The sequence below is a fragment of the Aphelocoma coerulescens genome, chromosome 21, assembly GCF_041296385.1.
Source record: "Aphelocoma coerulescens isolate FSJ_1873_10779 chromosome 21, UR_Acoe_1.0, whole genome shotgun sequence".
Classification (NCBI taxonomy): domain Eukaryota; kingdom Metazoa; phylum Chordata; class Aves; order Passeriformes; family Corvidae; genus Aphelocoma; species Aphelocoma coerulescens.
Window position 1 is genome coordinate 8,089,161 of NC_091034.1, and position 23,450 is coordinate 8,112,610.

The window sequence follows — 23,450 nt, forward strand, 5'->3', positions numbered from 1 at the left end:
AGGGACAGGACACACACCAGTGACACCAGGCAGGTAAGAAACCATCAGCCCTTTTCTAATACATTGTTCTCACCATGTGCTGGTTCCATAGCCCTGTGCAGAATTGCTGTGGCTTTGTTAGAACTCGGATTGAGGGCAGAAGCAGAGCAGGGCTGGCTCTGCAGAGCCCACTCACCGTTCTCGTTGTGCCTGTCCTGCACCAGGTGCTGGTACACGGAGTCGGGCACCTCGGACTGGCGGTAGTACCACTTCACGTTCATCAGCAGATGGTCCCTCTTGCTCTGAAAAACAACCCTGGAGCATTACTGACAGGGAAACCAGACCAGAGCCCACTCAGTCCTCGCTGGGAAAAACCCCTGAGGTCAGACTCTAAGGGGGGAAGGCATTTCTCCAGCCTGTGCTGGTGACAGATTGATTTTCAGCCCAGACAAAGGCAACGAGAACCTCCTGCTCACCGTGCAGTTGCAGCTCTGTGTGCATGTGACCAGCAAACCCCAATCCACTGACTCACATTAACTAACCCAAGGAAAGAGGCAGGGATCAGAAAAGGACTGCAACTTTTGGCCTCGTGCAGCATGGTCTTACTCTGCTAATTTCCACAAATAAGAAGTATTTATAGCCAAACATGCAAGAAAGCATACCCACAGTAACACCATTCAGTGCAGCCATTCTTAACAGCAGAAACCAAGAGATAATAGATTTTCTTCCCCCAAGGACAGATGGATCCAGACATAATCATAGACCTTCTTTATTACACAAAAGAATAGGATACTGCACTTCAATCACAATAATTACAGGCTCTGACTGCTCATCAACCTCACAGCAAAATTTACACAAAACTGTCTTCCCCAAATGCTCTTTTTTCATCGAGGCTCCAGCCGCCAATTTGTTCCTTCTTAGAAGGAAACTGAAGCATAAACACCACTTAAACAGAGAATTTTTAGATCGAGTCACTACAGACTCTGCTCAGTTTGTCTCTGAACCCCTTGGTCTGCAATTCTTCCTGCTGCTCCAAAACACTTGAAGAAACAAAGGCCTGAAGGGAAAGTAACATTCTTTTGGCATGAGGCAACCGCAAGCTTGTTTTCCTCTGGACTGCAATCCTCCAGACCCTTCAAAGACTGCTCCTAAAACATTTCCAGTTCCGAGTTAAATCGCAGGTTACTGGGCCGGGAGGTTCTATTGTCTCTCCCCTGCACCAGCCTGGGTGTTGCAGCTTTTCTGCTGAATAAACAACATCCAAAGCTTCCCAGTAAAAGCGTTTCCTGAGCAGAGCCCGTGTAATACCAGCAAACCACTGCCAGTGGCAGCATTGTGCCAGGAAAGCTGGGACTGAGCCACCACTTCCACATCCCCAATCCCCAAACCCGCTCACTGAGCATCCCTGGGCTGTGCAGGAGGAACCCGAGCCTGCTGTGGTGGCTTTTTAAATAACACATTTGCAATCAAAGCCAACAAGCTTGTCTAATGCATGAAAAAAATCAAAAGGACAACGAATGAGAGGCGGCTCTGATTTCTGCTGCCTGCTGTTCAAAAATTGGGGTTGCAGACTTGTCTGTTCTCCTGAAATAATGCTCTGTGCATCACAGCTTTTATGAACAGTCTCTCTGAATTCTGAAGACAAAAAAGTCCAAGTAAATAATCTGTTACCCTCTCGCTAAAAGTTCATAAATTCTATTAGTGGAGCTTGCAGCAATGATGGGAAACATCAACCCAGCATTTCTCTGCAAATTCTCTTTGTATTTCTCAGCTGAGAGGACAAAAACCCCACTCTTTTGTTACACAAACCCTGGGGGGATGCTCAGAAAGCTTCGCTCTGGCACGAAAACCATTCACATACATAAGGACAGTTTACAACAAGCATCAATGCTCTGATTTTCAGGGTTTGTGCCTCTGGAGTCAGGTATCTTTCAAAAAATACAACTCCAAGGAGCACTGCAAAGGAGGCACAGGCACATCTGTGCACGGAACCACGAGGGAGGACTACAAAATACAGCGTGGAATTTGGTGGTGGTGGTTTGGAATAGCAAATAACACCAGGGGGAGAAGGACTGGAAATCTGCACTGTGCTCTGCCAGGGAAGGTGCTGCCGAAGGGCTCCCTGCAAACCAAACCATCCCAAGCATGAACAAGCACCCACAGACAAGGGGAGATCCGAGAAAAGAGAGGGACTTGCGGCACCTTGGAAAAAGAGGAGGGAAAGGCAGGCAATGTGAAGGAATGGCTGCAGCCTCCTGTGTAACCTCACAGAGATGCTGCCAGGAGGGGACAGGTTTGCAGGAGGAACTCTGGGAGTGCCCAAATTCTGTGTGCAGGTGATCCTTGACATCTGCATCCACTGAGGTGATTCCACAGAAAGGGAGGGAGGGATCAGCACTGCCGGTGTTTCACTGCCCTGGCATCACACAGAGCTGGGAGCTGCAGGTTCAGGCCAAGGCTGAGGGGACGTGGTGATGCCACCAGCCCACTTCCCTCTCATTTCTGTCACACAGCAGCACAGGCTCTCAGCAGCGGGGACAAGGCCAAGGGCAGCACTTACAAAGCATTCTGACACTGCAGGGAAGAAACCAGTGGCTCAAAGTGAGGTTTCCCCCCTGCTGCCATAAGGGACCACCACTCCCCCACCTCCCAAAACACCTTTTTTGGTTCTTCAGTCAAAGCAAAGGGAAGTTTCTGCTGATTGCCACAACTCCTGGAAGCCCCACTGCGAACACCCAATAAGCACTAAAAACTGGAATAGCAGGGATTACACAAGAGCTTATCAGGAATATTCACAGTGAACACAATGCAGGCAGGCAAAGTATTTACTGTGTTCTGCAGTATTTTATCAGCTCATCACTCAGAAATCCCACACTTCAGGAAAGCACAGCCTCTCCATGCAGGCTGGAGCTCTCTGCCAGTTCAAGCGTTTGACTTTGATGGGGAGACAGTGATTCCCATGGGGAATGGGAACTCCTCAGCACACATGGCTGTTGCCTCACTGTGCTTTGTTCCAGCCACTCTGCACATAAAAGAGAACAACAACAATTCCTCCCCTGAAATCAGATTCACAATCCGGAGGCACGGGGGAAGATTGGATTTCAGGAGGCGGGGCTGGATCGAAGGAGGTTCCAGGGAAGTGATGAATTGCCAAGGATGCCATCAGGGTGGGACTGATGGCACTGACAGGGCAAGACTGCAAAGCAAAGGAAATTACAGGGGATTCCTAACACCCAGAAGTGGCTTTTCTTTCACTACACCTCAGAAAACAAAAATAATGTGTCCTTTAAAGCTATGGAGAAAAAACACAACGTTAGAATTAGAAGTAAACAGGTGATAAAACTAAAACACAACCAACCCAAATGTGTGGCTGAGCACAGAGGAGAAGCCAGGGTCTGCACCCACTGCCCGGGCTTTTCACTCCTAAAGCCTAAATTCTATTAGGGAGGCATTTTAAGTGATTTAGAAATGAGAAGGTAAAGGGGCCAGTGTAAATATCTTGAACAATTATCAGACTCGTGCTGCACGCTGCTGACAGCTCCCCATCTGAACCATGGAATGCTGCCTATGGAATGGCTCCGAGCCTCCATACGCAGGCAAAGCAGCAACAAAAATACCATTTACAATGAGATGTGCAAGGAACCTTTACAGAAAAGTCTGTGACGATGTATTTGGGGTTGGGTTAGTTGGGTTGTGGGTTCTGGGTTTCTCTGGGGTTTTCTTTGGGAGTTGTGAGCTGATCTCCTTCCCAAATACCTCTTTTTACCACCATCGGTCATTTTTGTCCAATTCATTTCAAAGCTTCAGCCTGACAACTCCTTTCTGTACCCACTCTCCAACATGGATGATTTTGTGGGGTTTAACCTGAAGCTTCAATCTTGCTAAAAATACGAAACGTCTGTCAGAGTCTCCCTTTTCACATTTACATCTCTCATGGCACAGAAATTCCTAGACATGCTATTTTGTCAGCCAACTTTCTAAATACGTATGTCATTTCTAAAGCAGACTATACTCAGAGGTGTCAAGGCGCCAACTTCTGTGGCAGACTATTTATTTTCAAACCATGTGCACACAAAAGAAGTGTCCCCTACTTCCTAAAGTGTGACTTTTTTTTTCTTTTTTACACCTTTACATCTGAAAAGCTGCAGTCAGTCACATGCCAAATCCAGGCTTGCAGAAATTGCAGCCATGGCAAGAGCTTTAAATTTCAAGTGTCCTTCTGTCAGCTCAAAATGATTCCCTGTGCTACAAAACCACATTCTCCCCTTTAATGAAAATATTGTCTTTTGCTGCAGCACTCACAAAGTGCTCATTTGGGGGTTTTGTTCTTGCTGACATTTTGGGTTTTGTTCCTTTTAAACAGCATGAATCAGTTTTGGACGTTGAACAAGAATTAGATGGAATCTGTAAATGGATCAAAGCATCTCAGTTCACAAGCATCTGGTCAACCTCTATTTAAAATGAGCCTCTGCCTTACAGGGGAAAAAATAATGTTACACCTTCTCTCTAAAAGCAGGGATGTCCTGATTTCCACAGCATTTGTGACAGTTCCAAGGTGCCTGTTTTCCCTAGAACACGCTTCAGAACAGTTACTGCACACCCCAAACCAGATCTTCAGAGGTTCCATGTTCTCTCTCCAGGACTGTGATGAACCAAACTGTGCAAACGACCACAGATGTCCTGCAGATTCTCCCAGAGGGATTTAATCACGGTACTTCACTACTTGCCCTATTTAGGTCCATGTTAAATCACAACTAGCTTTGGAAACAATGTGCCAAATGCTGGAGATGACAGATGGGCACGCTGGAGTCAGGGAATAGCAGCAATTCCAGAGAAACAAACAGCAAAACAGGGACAAGGAAAAGAACATCTTCCCTTTCCAACGTGTTTTCCACCATGAAATCTCACTCCTGCTGTAGAACTGTTTTTCACACTCAGTCAATTCTGACATTTACTAACAGTCAAAGGAGAGAAAAGGAAAAATAAAGACCACTCATATCAGAGTGCTTGTGGGGACAAGAAAAAAGCAGAGTGGGGACACAAACGAACCAATCTGGAAATCAGAAGCTAAAGAGATACAGCAAGGATTATTTCTCTTCCCTCTCCACAACAGCACGTGTAATTTCACGTTCTCAGGGTATCTTTTTGTAGGCTGTTTGCTAATTAATTAAGAAAACTGATCAGCTGTTTGCAAGCCAAGCAAACCCAGCCTGGAAATGCAGAGGTTATTACTACAAATGAATGTTATTTTTGCAGCTTGATTATTTAATTCAGACGCCTGCATAGCAACACATAATTACTCCTTGCAAACAGAGAAGCATTGTCAGTGTTCAGCAAGAAATACAAATGTGAAATAAAAGCAATAATGTGGCCACATGCAGATTAATCCTCTGTGCCCCTGCCCAGAGCAGCCCGGGCAGGGCTGTCCTCTTACCCCGAGCCAACACAAAGCCTGCAACCTTTAAACCTGTTACTGTTATCTAATGACTGCTCCATCTACAAGAGCTTTTCTAATAGAAACATGCCTTGATGGCTTATCTGGGCACACAAGGCAGGGCACAAAGCAGGGCTGATTGAGCGCAGTAATGGGAGGCAGGAAATGAGAAGCCTTGGGAAAGCCGCGGATAATCGATCAGTGGATTCACTCAAGTGTGAGCTGAGCAGGGAATAAGCTGCCTGGGGTATCAAATATTGCTGTTTCCAGGGTAAAGGCCCATTTCTGTGATCTATGCAGGGGAGAGCATAATTTATTGACAAAACAATATCGGATTTTTTCACAATGGCTTGCGCCTGACATTTTCTGACTGTTTACAGCAAGAATTTTTCTTGTGTCCTTTTTATTCACAAATATAACTCCTTTTGGAATTCATCAAGTCACCTCAGCATGCTGGAAATTAATGCAGCCTCGCATAGGAGTAACTCTGAGATGTCAAACGCTCCTCACACTCACCTTGCCCTGAATTTCTGCCTCTCACAGGTGCTCAGACACTGCACACCTGCAGGGACACACCTGGCCCCAGACCCCACGGGATGCACAGTCCTTCTGCTCGGAGGCACTCTCTGTTCAGAACAGTGTTTGCTCTAGATCTCTACTGTAGTTTCTACAAAATTTGAAGCACCAAACATCACAAACAGGTCATTTGTGGCCTTGTTTCTTACAGAAGGACAGGGGAAGGCACTGGAGCCCATGAATACACCTGCAAACCTCGGCCCACGGGCACACACTGATACCCACACCAAAGCATAAAACAGCCGTCTGCCTGCCTACACCTTCACAAACTGCAAAACGTGGCCAAAATCAGTTTTACATCACGGCGCATCATCTGCAAAGTTGTTTGTGCATGTGAGGAGGTGGCCAGGCAGCCCCAGCCCCAAATCCCAGCTATCAAGGCTCGAGCCTTCTCAAAAACACGAAGGTGGCACCCGACTTATCCGCATGTTAATGCCGAGGAGCTGCCATATGCTGTCTCCCAGTGTGGGTGGTTTGGCATTGGAGCTGCCAGACTGCCTCAAAAACACAGCCCTCAGTGAGCTCAGCAGAGCTGCTCCAGCACAGCTCGCTCCGCTGGCGCTCTGCGAGCACGGGACGCTCTGCTGGGGCTGGGACGAGGGTGAGCCCACAAGGCAGGGACTGCACATGCGGCAGACAAAGAGTAATTATGGCAGCTGAGAACGGGGAGAGACCCGGCAGGAGCTGCAATAAACAGCACGAAAAGGCTGCCTGAGCCTCAGTGAGTTCAGCAGTGAAATCCCCCTCACCAGGAGTCAGCACTGAATTTCATTGCACTTCTAAGGCAAAGTTCAACAAATCCAGCACATTTTGACCAAAACTAAGATGGAACAAGTGTCATCTAACAGCCCTTAATTTTATTTAGTGTCACCGATACGTCTCACCTTGAACACAGCCTCATCCAGGGTTTTAAAGGAGAAAAAGAACATTATTCATTTCAGGTAATGACTGTAAGAGATAGGTCTGTATTTAAAATAAACTGTAGTATTTATTCCATCAACTTTCCAGCTTTACCAGAAACAAAGCTGCTCACTGTGCTGAGAACCAGCAAGTCACCTGTTTTCATTTAAGTCACATACACTTAAGTACAAAATACCCTTAAAATTTCAGTGCGGTCCTAAATGACAAAAGACAATTTCATCTTGTTAAAAAAAAAGCAGTTATGCTTAAAAACTGACTGGCTTAAAATAAAACTATGATAAGATCTTCCATGAAGGTTATGGGTCATTGCTTACTACCTCATTTAATCCCTTTGTGGTCTCTTTCTGCTCCGTTTCCCTTTTATGTTCCCTGAATCCCAGCTGTGGTTCTCGGTGTGGGTGAGGTACAAAGTCACCAGGGCAGCCCCGTGTACGGCACCAGGACAAGGCTGTTTAATTACAATTAGGGCTGCCAGGCTCAGGGACGGCGTGCCCACCCGCTGCTCCCCCTCCAGGAGCCTGTGGCACAGAAAGGTTCCCGCTGCCCGTCCCTTCCTGGGAACACCAGCAGCTCCGGCCTCTGCCTCTGAGAACCCTGTGCAGGTAAAATGGGGCAGAGCAGGGATGCTCAGGGCAGCTGGGCACACCCAGCCGGGCCCATCCACGTTCCCTGGGCTTGTTTTCCCACCCACACCTCCATGGTATGAGGAATTCCAGGGAATGTTGCTCATGTTGAAGGTCCTGCCAGCACACAAAGCTGCTGCCCCTCTTGAGGGGCACAAACCCCAGGTGAGACCGTGGAGGTGCCACATCTCTGCTGGTATTGCACAAATATCCCAAAACGAGACACACACACACACACAGGGAGGCGTCATTAATGGGCTGTAATTAAAATCACTGTCAGAGAAGGCAATAAGCACTATTTTTGATCAGAGCATCCCTGCTCACGTTTGCTGCCTCTCCCAGCCCCACTGTGATTACAGATTTTGCCCTTCCACAGAAGCAGACTGGGAGGGAGCTGCTGACCCAGACCTGACAGGGACCCTCCTGAGCACCTCCTGCAGTGCTCACAGCGCCCGGCCTCAGCACAGGCACCAGGAGCCAGCAGCCACCCCCAACTAATGGTATCACAAATGCATTTAACTAATCATTGAATAGATACTCCGGTAATTAAATTCCATTAGGGTTTTTTTAGCATTATGCCGAAGAAGTGCAACACTGAAATGAAGATACCATTCGGGCCCCGCCTGACATTTGCCATTAAATGTCATTTATAGCACATAGCTCAGATCTAATTGCAGAGCAGCACCAGCCATAGTATTTATCACTTCTATTAAAACAAGCAGCACTCAGCAGTGGGGCTATTCGAAGCCATCATACACAGTTTAAATAGATTTCTCACCTTTTAAATATCAAGAGGCCAGATTTTCTTTACCATCTCACTGAGGGGTTTACCTTTGAACAAAGACACACCAAGAGCTGAAGGATAAAACAATCAGGAGACAGTTTGCTCTGCAAACCCAGCCCGGAGTTTGAACAGTCTCCACCTGTTAAAATATCGCCTCATGGGCAGGGGAATTTTATAACAGGAAAAATTAAAGCACCCTTGCCAACCGGCTGGGGTTTGAAATTATAAAAAGAAAAGGAAAGAAAATGCACTGATCAGCCAGCCCCTGTGACATGGCTGTTTCACCACAAAAGCAAACGCTGTTCCTATGAGGACACAAAGTGTGTTTGGAAAATAAATGCCTGGAAAGTGAATGTTTCCTTGTGCAGCTCCCCAGAGGATGTAATTTTCTTACAAAATGGTCAGTTAGTGAAATGTTTACATCCTCTCAGAAACTGCCCCAACATGTGTGTTATTGACCTAGCTGATGCTTCAAACCAGAGCAAAATCAGCTTTTCACACAGGCTTCACACGAGGGGGCTGAGGCACTGCCTGACAAACAGGGCCGTGACACAGCCTCAGCAAAACCCTGCCAGTAATTAATGTGCAACACCCAGAGCAGCTCATCAAGAAAACAAAGCAGCAATGTTCAAAAAATGTCAATTTGCAGAAGACACGACTGTATCTCACCACACAGGGAATTTCTAATACAGATTGGTGCTGCCTGCCCTGATATCAATAGCTAAATTAGCAACACCGGGCTTTAGATTTTTTCTTTGTATTTATATGTAAATCAGTACTAAATAAACATACCCCAAAGCAGCTCCACAGGCTGCAATCTAATCTAAAGCCAAAGATTGGAAAGAGGGTCTCCATTCATCTGGAAATAGCCAGATATTGAAAACACTAAAATCAGAAATAACTACACTGAGAATAAAAGGGATGCATTTACCTGCTAGAAGAGAAAAAAAATCTCAAAGGAAAAGTTGGGAGAGAGATACAAACAAAAAAACCCCTTTTCTCGAGTGCTGAAAGTGTGAACATACAGACAGCTGAGATGGTCCACAAGAAAAGCAGTTCTGAATTCAAGAAATGTGGTTTTTAAACCTCTAGCACACACCATGGACACCATGGGCACTCTGGTTTGAATTACAGTGAACACAGCCAGCCAAGCTAACACACAATTCCAAAGTTAATCATTTGTCTTGGGCCATATAATCACCACAGCATTACAACTTTAACAAATGAAGCCACTAATAACGTCTATTAAAGGAGTCAAGGTGTTAATTCACTCCCAGGTCCAGCAGCAGAAAGCTTTGAGAGCAACCAGCAGTTCCATAAACCTCATGCAGAACTCAAGTTCATTTCCTCTATTACTGGAGGCACTGGATGGAACCCATCAGTGCCAGATCCAAAGGCTCTGACTCAGAAATCCTCCTGCAGTGGGAATGAGGGTTGGTGCCTCTCCCCTTGTTCTGGGCACAAGGCTTTACCCCAAGCAAATCATCACAGCCAGTCCTGTACAGACTCACCGAAAAAAGGAGGATTCTGTGTGCTACCATCACCATGAATGCAGAAACTGGCAGGGAACCTTACAAAAAAGAAAAATTACTAAAAGTTATTCAGGGAATTTGCACAAAACTTGGTTTGACCGGTTTAGAGAGAGCTCATGATTTAGATCAGCTTCCTTTCACCAAAGACAATCTTCTCAGAAAATAGTTTTTAACATTTCCATGAACTTGGTTCTTCAAACTGCTGAGCAGGAGTCTGCCTTTGGGAAAATGGAAGTGTTACAGATTATGTAATAAAATGAGGAGCTCTGCCTCTCTGTGACACAGGAGTTAAAGGGAGAAGCCTGTTCAGATCAATATTGAAGCCCATATTTCAGCTGCCTGTGCACTTGTCTGCACTTCTGGCTGTGCCATCTCCCTGGGAACCTGACCCAAAAAGGCCTGGAGCTCACTGAGTGCTCAGTACCTTGGAAAAGTGAAATCAAATATTCATGCACTGGCACAGGCAACGCTGACAAATCCAAAGCCATTTCCCGGCACTTGAACTGGTGTAAACTGCAGCACTTGTCCTACAAGTGCTTCCCAATGAGCTCATAATAAATTAATCTGTAATATAACGCAGTATTAGCTCGAATTTCAATATTTACCGTGCCTGTTTCAAAAGCAGCCATGCTCCAGATGTGCTCCCAGCTGTTTGTTTTCCTGGCCCAATGTCTTTAGTAACAAACAGCCCCTTGGTTTAATCACCTCCAGTCTCCAGATCAGAGATTTATGATGATATTTCACCACAGTTAATGGAATTTTGCACTTGAGAGTGTGAAGTTTTCAGCTTAAAGGCCCAAACCAGCTCAAAACTCCAACAGTTCATGTTCTGAGGGCACAGCAAAGCCACGAAGCCGCACCTGAAATCAGGATGCAATTCCAGGTATTTCCTCACAGATCTGCCCCAGCTGAGGGAGAGCAGCTCTAATCCCCAGTGCAGGCTGGGATCAGGAGCCCAGCACAGGGAGTGGGAATTCCTGGGTCTGTGAACTGTTCTGGAATGCCAACATGTGAAGCACCACAACACATCAGAACAGGAAAACTGACACCACATGGCAGCTCCCCTTCTGGAAAACACCTCCCTCAAGCTTTTCAGCCACAGACACTGCAGAAAGCATCCCAGGGAATACCTTCCTGCAGATTCCCTGCCATCCTCTGCAGCCCTGTCTGATATTCCACATTCCGCAGCTTCTGCCTCGCAGGGTCCTGGGGTTCACACATATCAAAGCACCCAATTGCCTTTTCTTTTTTTGCCTTCTTTTTTTTAAAACACGAGGAATATGAAAGCACACACTGAAGCCGGTCCTTGTTAGCAGACCCATTTTCATCTCTTTAAACTCAAAGAGAGCAATTCCCTTGAAAACTGTCACAGCATTTTCCCAATCCATAAAGAGGAAGTTCAACAGCCTCAGGTCACTAATCACAACGACGGGAGACACAGAGCATAAATTATGTCTTTCTATTCCACAGCAGTGAAATATATATATTCTTTTATCTTACTTATTTGATTCTCTCTGTAAACTGAATGTTTTAGATGTGTTTGTAGTCTAAAAATCATGTTTTACAAATGAAAGGGAAGCACTTTGTTGTTTACACAGTGTGCCTTCCATGAGATATATTAATATCACACGCAGGTGGATGGACAAGAATTGTTTTACACAACAACATAACTTGGATATTTTCCCAAAGGAAAAACTTTATTTGAAGTTTAAGAGTTGCTTAGCATGAGTTTGTTGGTTTTAATAATTTTGCATCACTTTTAACCTTAAAACGTGCCAACAAACAACTGAAGGGACTTTGATTTAAAAACCCCTAGAAGTTCTGCTTAGAAAGCAGAGCAGGATGCTTACGCACTACTAATTTAATTAAAGAGTTCTTTTCCTTTTAAATACCCTCTAATGGCCCAAAACGAACTGAGGCTGCTTTAAAATCAATCACTTTAATCAAAATCACAAGTTCAAATTCTCCATGGATTAGTGTTCAGTGACTGCAGTGTCAAAAATGCACATCCATCACATCCCTGGCTGCGAGAGCCGGGCAGGGACCGGCACGGCTCCGTCCCCAGGGCTGATGCCAGGTCCTGCAGGGAGCAGCCCCAGCCAGGGGAAACCAAACCCACTGAGAAAGCCTCTGAAGCTCTGTCAGACAAGCACAAGGTGGAGCTGACTTGAAGCGTTTTCCTAAGTGGCTCCATCAGTCCCCGCTGAATAAAAGGGGGTTCTGCCTTTCCTGCCACTTGGGCACACAACAGGTATTCAAAAAAGGGGGTTCTGCCTTTCCTGCCACTTGGGCACACAACAGGTATTCAAAAAAGGGGGTTCTGCCTTTCCTGCCACTCGGGCACACAACAGGAATTCCGAGAGCATCCCCACCATCCTCCCTTCCCCGTGCCAGCTCCTCTGTCCCTCTCAGCCTGCCGGAACACACACCTTTCCCAGCACTTTTTAATCCCTACACAAACCAAGCCCTCCTGGCACAGCGTGGTCACAAAGCTCAGATCCACCCACAGTGAATCCCTCCCTGCCAGGACAGCCCTGCTCTGCACAGCTCATGCTGCAAGGCCAGGGCCAGCTGGCACTGGGACGTTTAGGGTGTCCCACAGCCCCAAAGCCTTCACTGGGCACTTCACTGCCACAAGAGCATTAAAAGCATCTCCTCCACCTTAAAGAGCAATTCCAAGCACATCGCTGAGGGATGGGACACACACTGGAATTCAGTGGCCACGGTGACATTTCACATTCCTCAAGGAAACCCTCCCGAAAGCAGGAAAACAAATTCCTTTAATGAATTATCTTCAGCAGCTCACGAAGCATAACAATGTGTCTTTGGAGGCCGAGCAGACACAAGAAATCTGACAGTGCTCAAGTACCCCCAAATGACCAGAGAGAAAATTTCGACTTCAATAATCCTAAAGGTCAGAAGCATTATTAAACATGACAGATGCTCTCACTATTCAACACCAGAGGACATGGCTAAATTTATTCTAACTCCATTTTCTCTTGCTACATAAAACGCAGCTAATGTACAATTTGATACTTTTTTTTCCTAAAAGCTAGAGATAACATTTTTTTTCTCCATATTTTCCAGCTGGCACATAATGATTTATTTAGCACTCAATTATCTCAGCACAGGTGTAGGAAACAGGTTTACTTGGGGTAAGGAGGAGGAAACAAGGCAGGAGAAAGGTAAAATAAAAAGCCAAGGGTGGTGAAGACCATGCTGCCAGGACAAGGGGCTTAACAAAATGATAAATATGGGCAAGTCAAATATACAGGGGGTGTTAATGAATCCTATGGCTCCTGAATCTACATTCAATCCATTGCCACTGAAGATGTTCTCATCTAGCCCTTATCAGCCACGGTCTCTGCAGATAACACAGCACGGGGGAAGCAGTCCAGATCCCACTCCACAGCTCCCAGTGTGTTCCTGTTTTCCCCCATTTGCCCAGTACCTGACTCACACTCACACCGGGGCTGGCTGTTCTGGGGATCTGGGGATCAAATTTGTACCAACTGTGCTTCCTGCCCTCTTCCTCATAAAATTAGGAAAAACACCCCAAAAACGGCAATTCTGCCGAAGGAGCGTGGGATTTCCCACCCAGCCCCATTCCCGTCCCCCTCCTCAAATGCTCTTTGCTGCTTTCCCCAGAGCTCCTGTGCAGGGGAAGCAGCTCTGCACTGAATGGGAGCAGCTGCTGATGCGACAGGGGCTGACAGGCAGCGTCAGCTCGGATCAGGGCTGCTGCTGTGCCCTCCCCATGCAGGCTGCACTCGGGGCAGCAGGGGATGCTCCACAGCCCTGCAGCCCAGGCAAAGAGCCCAGGAGCCTTTCCTGGGGGAGAACAAACCCCAACAGCCTCCAGTGCCCCTGTGCCAACAAGCCAGCCACGAACATCCCAACTGCTGAATGCCAAGTGGGGCAAAAACAAACAGGGCAATCACATTAAAAAGAAAACAAAAATCAAAACAATCACCCGGTGGACTATTCTGTAGGGGGGGTTCCTTTGTTCTGGTGTTTTGTTTGTTTGGGTTTTTTTTTTACGTAGCCCCTAAGTTGTAAGGCCTGGATTCCAATTGCAAAGATCCAGGCCATATGGAAGAAATGGAGGCAGAGCTGGATTCGAGCCCTAAAAAACACACACAACATACACATAGCCTCAACTTCCAGCTGTTTAATCCCCACTCTGAACAATGCTGCCATCTGCTTCAAACCTCCCAGTATGAACACTCTCGCCCTCTCCACAAGACCGTGATGTAATGGTGACATAACACTGCACCTCTGTAGAAATTAATTCAGTTGCATTGGTGCATTACACTACCAAGGCTACTCAGAAAAACAAACTCAAAATCCCACAAAAATGTTAAACATTCGTTAATCGTTAAAAATAATGGCACTGATGAAATGACAGATCTCAGCCAGGTCTGAATACAGCATCTCCACACAGCCCTGAGCACTGTGGGAATGCAAAATATGCTGGTTTGGCTGCCTCAGAATGGATGGCTCCTGCTCCTGCCTTCCTTCAGGAGATGTACAACAAAATAAAAAGAATGTTGCTCTATATTTCAGCCGAGTCCAGTGAAACTCCAGTACCCATAAATCCAACAGAGCAGCCTCATGCCTCTTCCCTCAATTCTGAACCCTCACCTGAGAGACACTGCAAATCCCCTGCTATTAACAGCCTGAAAGCAGCACTTAGAGAACAGTCTGCCATACAGAAAGAATTTATTTTTACACAGATGTGACAAGCCCAAACCTCACCGAGCAGCACAGCTTAGTATCTGTGTGAGAATTCAAAGTGGCATCTGGGTAATAGCAACCAAAAAAAAAAAAAAAACCACACAGAGAAGCATTGTAAAAAGGAGGGGAATTATCAAAATGGATTCATATGCATCTGGAATTATTTTAATACAAAATGCCCAGCAAATCTCCCTGCGCTGCTGACAAATCACCAGCTGAGGTAAATCCCAGATAATGAAACATTGTAAGGAAGGCTCTATTTAATAATTTAGCCCCTGTCAAGGAGTTTGTATTGATTCTTGTTTTCAGCACAGGGAGAGAATGTTATCTGCAGCCTTACGGCTCAGTGACAGCATCAGTGGATTTAATCACTGTGCAGCTCCTGCCATGCAATCCTTAAACTGTCACCTCTGATTCTCCATCATTGCTGCCACTTCCTTCAAAGCCCTGCACCCACATTTTCATACTAATCTCCCACCCCACACGTGCCCCACTGTAATCACAGCAGCCCTTCAATCTGCTGCACATTAGACATAAAAGCCAATCTCATTTGCAGGCTAAATTTTTTATTTTAAATAATTCAGTGCTCCTTCAAACGTCTCATTCATCTGGCTCTTATTAGCAAGGCTGCTCTGTCCCTTAATGGCAAACTGAGCTGTGCTGAGGCAGAACTGAGCAGCCACAGGCCAGCACTTCCAGAACCATGGAATCAGCCTGGCTTGGGTTGGAAGGACCTTAAAGCCCATCCAGTTGCACCCCTGCCATGGGAAGGGACCTTCCACTGCTCCAGGCTGCTCCAGGCTCTGTCCAACCTGGCCTTGAAAAGGTTTAGCGATGATTTGGAGGAAGAAGAAAATCCTTCTGCCTTTTCTTGGCTGTAGAAATAGAGATGAATCTGGAGAAGCAGGGGAAAAAAAAATCTATATTAATCAGCATTTTTTCCACACCAAAAAGGAAAGGTCACGCTGCCTCGGAACTGGCCAGGAAAAATCTGCCACAAATTAATTCAGCTGCAGTTCAGGAACAGAACATCAATTCATCTGCAAACAGAATGAGGCTTTTAAATACATAAATGCTTGTGGCTACAGAAACCTCACCCAGATATTTGCATGCAAAAACCCCAGCTCCTGTAACAGTGCAGAGAATAACAGATGTAAATTTAACGTGTTTGCTAAAATGCAAGGCCATATGCAGGAGGAATGCAAAGGAGAGGAAGCATCTACTGCACAGTTTAGGAAAACAAATTTCTTTTGATTTTTTCCTCCTTTATTCCAGGTGAGATGCAATACTTTCCATTTTATACTCCTTTGGATCAGAGTAAAGCGATCCCAGAGGCCCACGCAGCCAAGGTCATCATACACAGATTTTCTATTACAGGGCACTAGCAGCATTTCACAACTGTCTTTTTATGCACTTCTGCCTTTCCATCCAGACTATAAATTGTTACAAGGCCCTGGGGCAATCCAGCTGTACACTCCATTCAAATCAGGCTTCAAGGAGAAAGCTCCACAGTCAAGATGCTTCAATCAAGTAAACACACAGGCACAAAGGGCAACTGCATCACAATTAATAATGTTTTCTTTTGTATGGCAAATTCAGCGTTTTTCTGGTTTAAAGTTTCCCTCTGATGCTCCGATTCAGAGTGTGGCCATTAGCATTTTAAATGTGACATCAAATTAAGTCAGGCTATGAGAAAGCACAAACATGCTGCTGAAATCCATCTGCTGGTTGGGTTCTGCGTCCCTCTGGAGCACAGGAAAACCTTAAAAAGGCAATTTGGACTTATTTACCCGAGCTGGAGCTCGGTACAGGGAAGGTCCCAATGCCAGGATCAGAGGGCAGCCTTGCAGGCTCTTTGTGTTTGTGTACAGAGCCGGACCCACGCTCACACAGGGCCTGGCTTCAGCAGCTGGGTGTCCTCAGGCTGTCGCTGCTCACCCCGCGGCTCTGTTTTCTTCTCTGTTCCCCTTCTCCCTTCACCTCCACTTGCTGTCCCAGAGAAAAGGCAAATCACCTTCCTGGGTGAGGGTTCCACTGTTTCTCTCCTTCTACAAGTGTCTTCTTTCCCCCCCAGCCAGGAGCTGAGCTGGAGCTGCCTGGTTTCAGCAGATTTATCGGAACTCACGTGTGACGTTCCAGGATCACATCTCCAAACCAGCACCATCTTCCCTGGGATGAGCTCAGGACTCAGGTGAGTCCCACCTCGTGCTCTGTGCCTTCCTCCCAAACACCAATCTTCAGTCAACTTCTTCCACTTCTGATCTCTGCGTGCAGATAAACCCCTTCCCACAGACAGCTCTGCACTACTTTTGATATTTAAATTGAGCCTTAATCAAAGCTGGATACGCATGGGTTTAGATGCACTACATAATTAATATATTCCTATCTGAAATGTAATTACTACTGTTGCATCATACATTTAAGCCAACAGCTGGCTATTTAAGGTGAGGAACACGCTTGTATTGGGATAAAACAATCTTGTCACCAACACTGCAGGGTTTTTTTGCTCACAACCACTCCCGAGGAGGCAGCTTCACCAGGGACACCCCAAGAGCTTGGGACAAAGTTCCCCTGTCTGAGCTCTCTGCAGAGAGAGCTTTACTGAGATTCTGATGGATTCACAAGGATATTCCTGTTGGATTTCCCCTCACATCACATCAGAGCTCTCCCTAAAGCAGGTTTAATTTATATGACTGGGAGGTGTGGGGTTATAAAATGTCCCTTAACCCACTGGGTGCACACAGGAACTGAATTTCTGCACATTTGTTGGATTTTCTCACACAAGTCACTCAGCTAAGTTTTAATCGTGTGTTTTCATCGGCCAGAAGTAATCACAATCAACATTTTAATTAAGATAAAGAGAATGGATTGAATTTTAGGACTTTTTAACCATAAACAAAGAGATAAAAGGAAATTTCACTGTTTATAATTCCTTTTATTACAATCAGTGTAAGGCTTAAACTACAAAAGAAAACCATTAAATACTACTATTTAATAAAAAAACCCTTTAGCTATGAAGCCATACCCTCAGTCAGAAGAAAACACAAATCTGTTTCTTCAGATGGCCTGATCTGAAAAGAAATTCAGCGAGAATTTCCACTTTCAAAACACAGAACTCTTCAATTAAAAGAGGACTTTTTAAAAAAGGAGTTGTTTCCTTTCTTGGGGCAGTGGGTGGAACGAAGCAGCAGAAAGTGCTGGTGTGTGAATGATAAACAGGACTGGCTGGGCAGATCCTTTGCTATTTCCTCCAGAAATTCCAGATACCATTCTTGTGCCAGAAACTCAGGAGATCAAAGTGATTTTGGCCAGGTTTGATTAATTCTTAGCAGAGCTCAGGCTGCAGCTCAGAGCCCACAATAACAGGATAAGCAACTGCAGCCAGGCTCGCTGCTGAAGGACATGAAATGAGTGAAGATAGGATCAATTCTGGAAAAATTAACACTGAGGGGGGGTGAAGGGTGAAGCAACATTTGATTCCCAGCTCCTCGTTTCAGAGCTGTGGAGGTTCAGAACTGCAGGGCTGCAGACAATTCCCAGTTCCCTTCCCCTCCTCTGCCAACCCAAACACGGCTCAGTCATCCCTGCTCTGCTGGCTGTGCTTTGATCAAGGTATTTGTAGCACCAAAGAGTATTTAAGGAATACTTCGTCAAGCCTGGAGATTTTTAAAATGTTTGACTCGTGCCAAATTAAAATGAACGAGAAGTATGCTTCCCTAACTTCCTGATGAATAGGAAATGTGTATTTCTGACAGCAGCAGGCTGCTGTGGGAACAACTGCGTTGTTAAAAATGCACTGGTGCTATTGCAGAATGAAGGGAAAAGCAGCAGATTGACATCCAGGAGACAACTCCTGATGTAAACAACCTGAACGTTTTTCTCACAGAAAAAAAAAAAAATCAGAGAAACTTATGTTTTTTTAATGCACCGAAGCATTAACTGCTTCCATTTTATTGACTTGCCTCTGTAATTTAAACCCCAAGATGTAAGATTGTTCTGGAACAAAAAAATCCACAGTAAGCAAACCCTGAATCCCACGTTAATGATCCCACTTTTGCCATTCTGTGAAACACCATTTCCCTCCTTCTTAAAGCTGTTCAGCAGTCAATGCCAAGAAAGTATTAAAGCCACATTACTCTGCCCTTTTACAGGCTTCATCCACCTTCCAGCCTCCCAATTGTATTTTGCTGTTTCCTTTTTTTAAAAACAACGTTTTTAAAGGAACTGACATTGCAAGCTGGACAGCACAGGCTAAAACTGGGGAAGGAAGTGCTCCCCAAGGGAAAAACAAGGTTAGAAAAGTTTCTTTAAAGCCAATCATGACCTTGCATAATCCAGATTTCCAGATTACTTGAACCCAAGCACTGGCTCAGCTGCCCCGACACGAGAGGGAGAGCAAATATTGAGTATCAGCAATGAAGGAGAAGGAGCTGATAACCAATAAAAACATGTAAGGCAATAAAGCAAACTCAGATTTAATCATTGCTTCACCACAGTTTGTTCCTAATCAAAGTCCTTAAGAATAATCTGGTCTTGAATCCTGAAGGAGGATAGCATTAATCCAGAGAAAATGAATTAGCACCAAAAAGAGATTAATAAAATGTTCAGGGACACAGCACAAAATAACCCAATCAGTAGGGAAAAAATCATCTAGTACCTTTTTTTTTTAAATACAGACAACTATCTCATACTCTTCTGAGAAACAACAGCAACTTCACTTTTAAAATTGTTTTAAGTTCAGTAATTCAAACTGGTGAAGTGAAGCAAACAAAGAAAAGCATTTATGGATATCACACCTTCTCACCTGACCTGCCACCCCATCATTTTCCATGAGGAGAAGAAAAAGAAGCTGCACTTTTAACAGCCAACATTCACAAACATTTCAGTATTTGAGGGCAAAAATAAACCAGTGGATTCCCAAAGAACTCCTCAAAGTTCTGCGAAATTCCAAACAAAACCCAAACCACCAACACCAACAAAACGGCACGAGAGCTACTGGAACATTATTCTGTGTTTTTACATCTTTGATTCCTCCCTTCCCAACAGAGCTGCCCTGAGGGAGCACCTGAAGCACTGGGGAGGAACAGGTGCCCACAGTGATCCAGGTCCAGCAAGGACATCCTGCTTTTCTGGTGGGAGCAAACTCAGGAGGTGGAACAAAGCCAGGGGCTGAACGAGCCCACGCTGCACAGGGCAGGCAGCTCAACACTCCACTGCAGAGAAAAGTGATGCTCCCTTCCAGTACCACACATCCTTCTCCCTTTGGAGAACACGTCTGCTCTCCTGCCGTGTCATTTTTATTTAAGCAACTTGTCTCTGTAGGCAGCTGGGGGAAAAAAAATTATCCTTCTCTGAGCACGACAGGATGCACAGGAATCGCTCTCCATCACCATCTCTCAGCCCTTTTTCCCACAGATGGGTTACCTCAGCAGGTATGGGGACAGCTGCAGTGTTCTGGGAGGCTCACACAGGTCTGAAACCCAGCTTTTTCCAAGTGGTTTTCCAGCTGCAGGAGCAGTCAGTGCCTTTCTCAACCCACACGGCAGAGCAGTTCTCCTGTCACACCCTGAGTGCTGCTGTTCTTTCGCTCCCTCCCCAAAAACTCCTGAGACCATCAGCACCTTGTTGGAAGTGATTTTGAGGGATGTCATTGATCCTGCAGTGAAAGCCATGTCCAGGAGTTCTGGAGCAACAGCAGAGCAGAAAGGACACAACAATTAAAGTGCCCCTCTTGCTGACAGCTTCCCTAAAATATCAATCATATTTCACTTCTCAATTCCACAAAGGTACTGCCGTGAATCCCTGAAAGCTTCAAGGGATCTGGGACCACAAAAATGGTAAAGACAAGAAGATAAAACGTTATCCAGGCAGTTTCCAACACAGTTAACCTGGATTGATCAAATCATTGCACAGCTCCTCACATGGCCTCCCTTAAGGCACCATTTGGTTTTCTGACTGAGGAAATGCACCCAGAGAGCTCCTCCAGCTGCCCTCGGTGCTTGGGAGCCACATCTGCTGCTCCACCTGCCCTGCTCAGCTCATCCCAGCAACAATCACAGCTCAGAGGGAAGGACCAATCTCTGCCTCACGTGAGGCCACACAGCAGCAAAGTGCAGGATGGCAACAGAGACATTTCACAGAGAAATCAGCAGCGAGCAAAGCTTCCTCACGAGGACCTGATGGCCGTGGGCGAAGTGCAGTTGGTCTTCAGGAAAGGAAAAGAGCTGCTCCTCTCATATGATTTTTAATAGGACTGATTCATCTTAATGTCAAGAGAAAGTTGTGATGGAAGGATAAACTAATGCATCACAGTACAGCACTTCACCTGCCAGAACTGCTGAGCTACAGAGAGCAGGCAGAGGAAAACAATTGCTGCTTTCTCCAAGTCACAATGTTGAGACACCTGAGCACAAAGCTGCTCTGAAATGGTATTTAACACCTGCTTCTGCAGCACTGGGACTTCACCAGGCTGTGAGTCATCTGGAATGCTAAACCAGACAAACTGCCAGACTTCCTAGAACCAGTTTCTAGTTCAGCAATAAATGTAAAATCATCCAATTGTGATTTCAGATCTTATTGCAAAAAGCAAGATAAACCCCAGTTTACTGTAAGAATGAAACTGAGTGCGACTTTAGTCCCACCCCAGAATGACCCTCAGCACCTCACCCTGCAGGATGATGCACGTGTGAATCACAGCATTGGCTGTGTCATGTTGAACTCTCTCTCATTTTTTTAAAATATAAGTTATGTTCTTGTTTTTATCAGTAAAACACCCCCATCAACTCCTGTACCCAGACTGCACCTAGAACCAGGGGAAGCATAAGGTAAGGCACACACACTCAGCCAAAAACTTTTATTTTGTGACAACCAACATGATAATGTATTTAATTAGTAGGCGACATTTCAAAGCTGTTGACTTTAACTTCCCTGCTTCACTTGATATATTTAGCTGAAGGCAAAACAAGGCTGTTTTCCTTTTGGTATCTCGCACTAGAAGACAAATCAAGCATCCTTTCCACTGCTCATCCTCCCTTTCCCCCAACAGGAAAATCAACAGCCATGCACACACTGGGGATTAATTTTTGCTGGTATAATCAGCATCAAGAGGTTTTTGGTTTTGTCGTTTGTACAAGTTCCTTTTATGCCTTATGTCAGTAAGAAAAATGAAATTAACAGAGAAATTCGAGAACTCTGAGCAGGCAAAAGTAAACATAGAGCAGAAACACTGTTTCCATGTCAGAAATGATGCAAAATTGCCAGCAGCCCTCGTGCCAAATCCTTTGCTGTTGAAAACGAGTGAAGAAAAACCACTCCAAAAACATCTAAAGGTACTAAAGCTGCAATACACTTCCCACATCTTGCAAAGAGCTTAAACGTGTGGTCCAGTCCAAGCTGACAAGAGGCTTCAGCTTTTGTTCATCTCCTGAGCAATTCATGCAACTCAGCAGGAACTTAGTGCCCAGAACCATCCCACTGTAACTCCAGTGGGACCCAAAAGCACCTGCTCATGGGCAGGAGTGGCCCAGCTGGGGCTTAACCCATTGCCAGAACCTGCCAACTACAAATCCAATGACCCCCTAAAAAAAGGGGGGGAGGAAGAAGAGAAGGAAAGAGAGAAGCAGCCCACAAGTGCCAAGCACCACCAGGGACATGAGCACTGAGGAAAATCTCTGTGTTCTCCTGCAGCTCACAGAATACCTGGAGAAGCAGGGAGGGAGGGAGGAAAGGAGGGAGGGAAGGAAGGGAGGGAGGGAGAGAGGGAGGAAGGGAGGAAGGAACCAAGGAAGGAAGGAACCAAGGAAGGAACCAAGGAAGGAACCAAGGAAGGAAGGTTTGCTCTGACAGCAGCAGCCTGTGCTGATCTGTGTCTGTAGACAATACATTGATAAGGGGAGTTTATTATGCACTCAGGACTTCGATAAAGCAATAACAAACAGCAGGACCAGCAGCAGTAACAAACTCCCCGAAGTTCCCACATCTCCTGCTCACAGAGCCCTGCCAGGTCCCAAACCAGCCCCTGAGCCCTGCCCAGGAGCAGCTCCTGCTCCAGCAGGTGGGAGGAACAGAGGGAACCCTGCGGAGAGTGCAGAGTCAGACAGGAAGGGGCAAAGCACAGCTCGGATCTGCTCTCGCACAGGCCCCTGACTTTTCATTGTTAAAGAACAAAGTGCTAAGGGGTTCTTAAACATTATTTTCTATTTCTCCTGATTGAACTGGTCACCTTGGTCTGGTGTCAACTGAGATGAAGAGGCTGCCACAAGCCAGCCCTCATCCCAGAGCTGTGCTGGAGAAGGCCAGAGGCACAGCCAAATTTAACTCCCCAGGAAAAATTTAACTTCCTGAGCCACAATTTCCCAAAAACACTCAACTCAAAGTTCATGTTTCTGTTCAGCTAAAAAAGACAGCAGAGATCACAATTTGAACTCCCCCAGTGAACTGAGGCTGCACCAAAGACAGAGCTGTGGTTTAATAAAAACCAGCTCCTGTTTCAGAGGGTGAAGATTCACCCACAAGGAGCTACAGGAAAGGTTCCAGGCTAAGAAATATCTACCCCTCTAGAGACTGGGGCAGGGGAAAGGAGGAGATGTGAAAATGTTCCTTACCAGTTTGAAGTCTTGAATGCTGCAGATGAAATAGGGCGTGTTCGGCCGGCGACTTTCGATATAAACGCAATCTTTAAAACACAAGATTTTAAAATAACGGGCATTAACTTCTGTGCCTCCAAGAAAGAACATAAAAACAGGATAAATTCAAATACAGCTTAAACTTTGAAAGAACCACCATTTCATTTGCATAGCGTGTAATTTATTCTGAGTGTGATCTAAAAATAGGAACTGTTTATGATGATAAATAAGGGAATTAAC

General features: G+C 45.6%; 1 protein-coding gene across 9 annotated transcripts in view; it reads right to left on the bottom strand.

Annotated features, from left to right (window-relative positions):
• The window catches only part of RERE (arginine-glutamic acid dipeptide repeats), a 178,117-nt gene that overhangs the window by 85,167 nt on the left and 69,500 nt on the right, over positions 1–23,450 (bottom strand). For 7 of the 9 annotated variants that reach the window (XM_069034756.1, XM_069034755.1, XM_069034749.1 and 4 more), the window contains 2 exons: positions 23,190–23,260; positions 176–281 (listed from right to left, as the gene is read on the bottom strand). In XM_069034756.1, the coding sequence (XP_068890857.1) occupies positions 176–281; positions 23,190–23,260 (177 nt within the window). Of the gene's footprint in view, positions 1–175; positions 282–9,828; positions 9,888–10,454; positions 10,676–23,189; positions 23,261–23,450 lie in introns of those variants that run through there. The other 2 variants (XM_069034757.1, XM_069034758.1) reach the window with 2 other exon arrangements.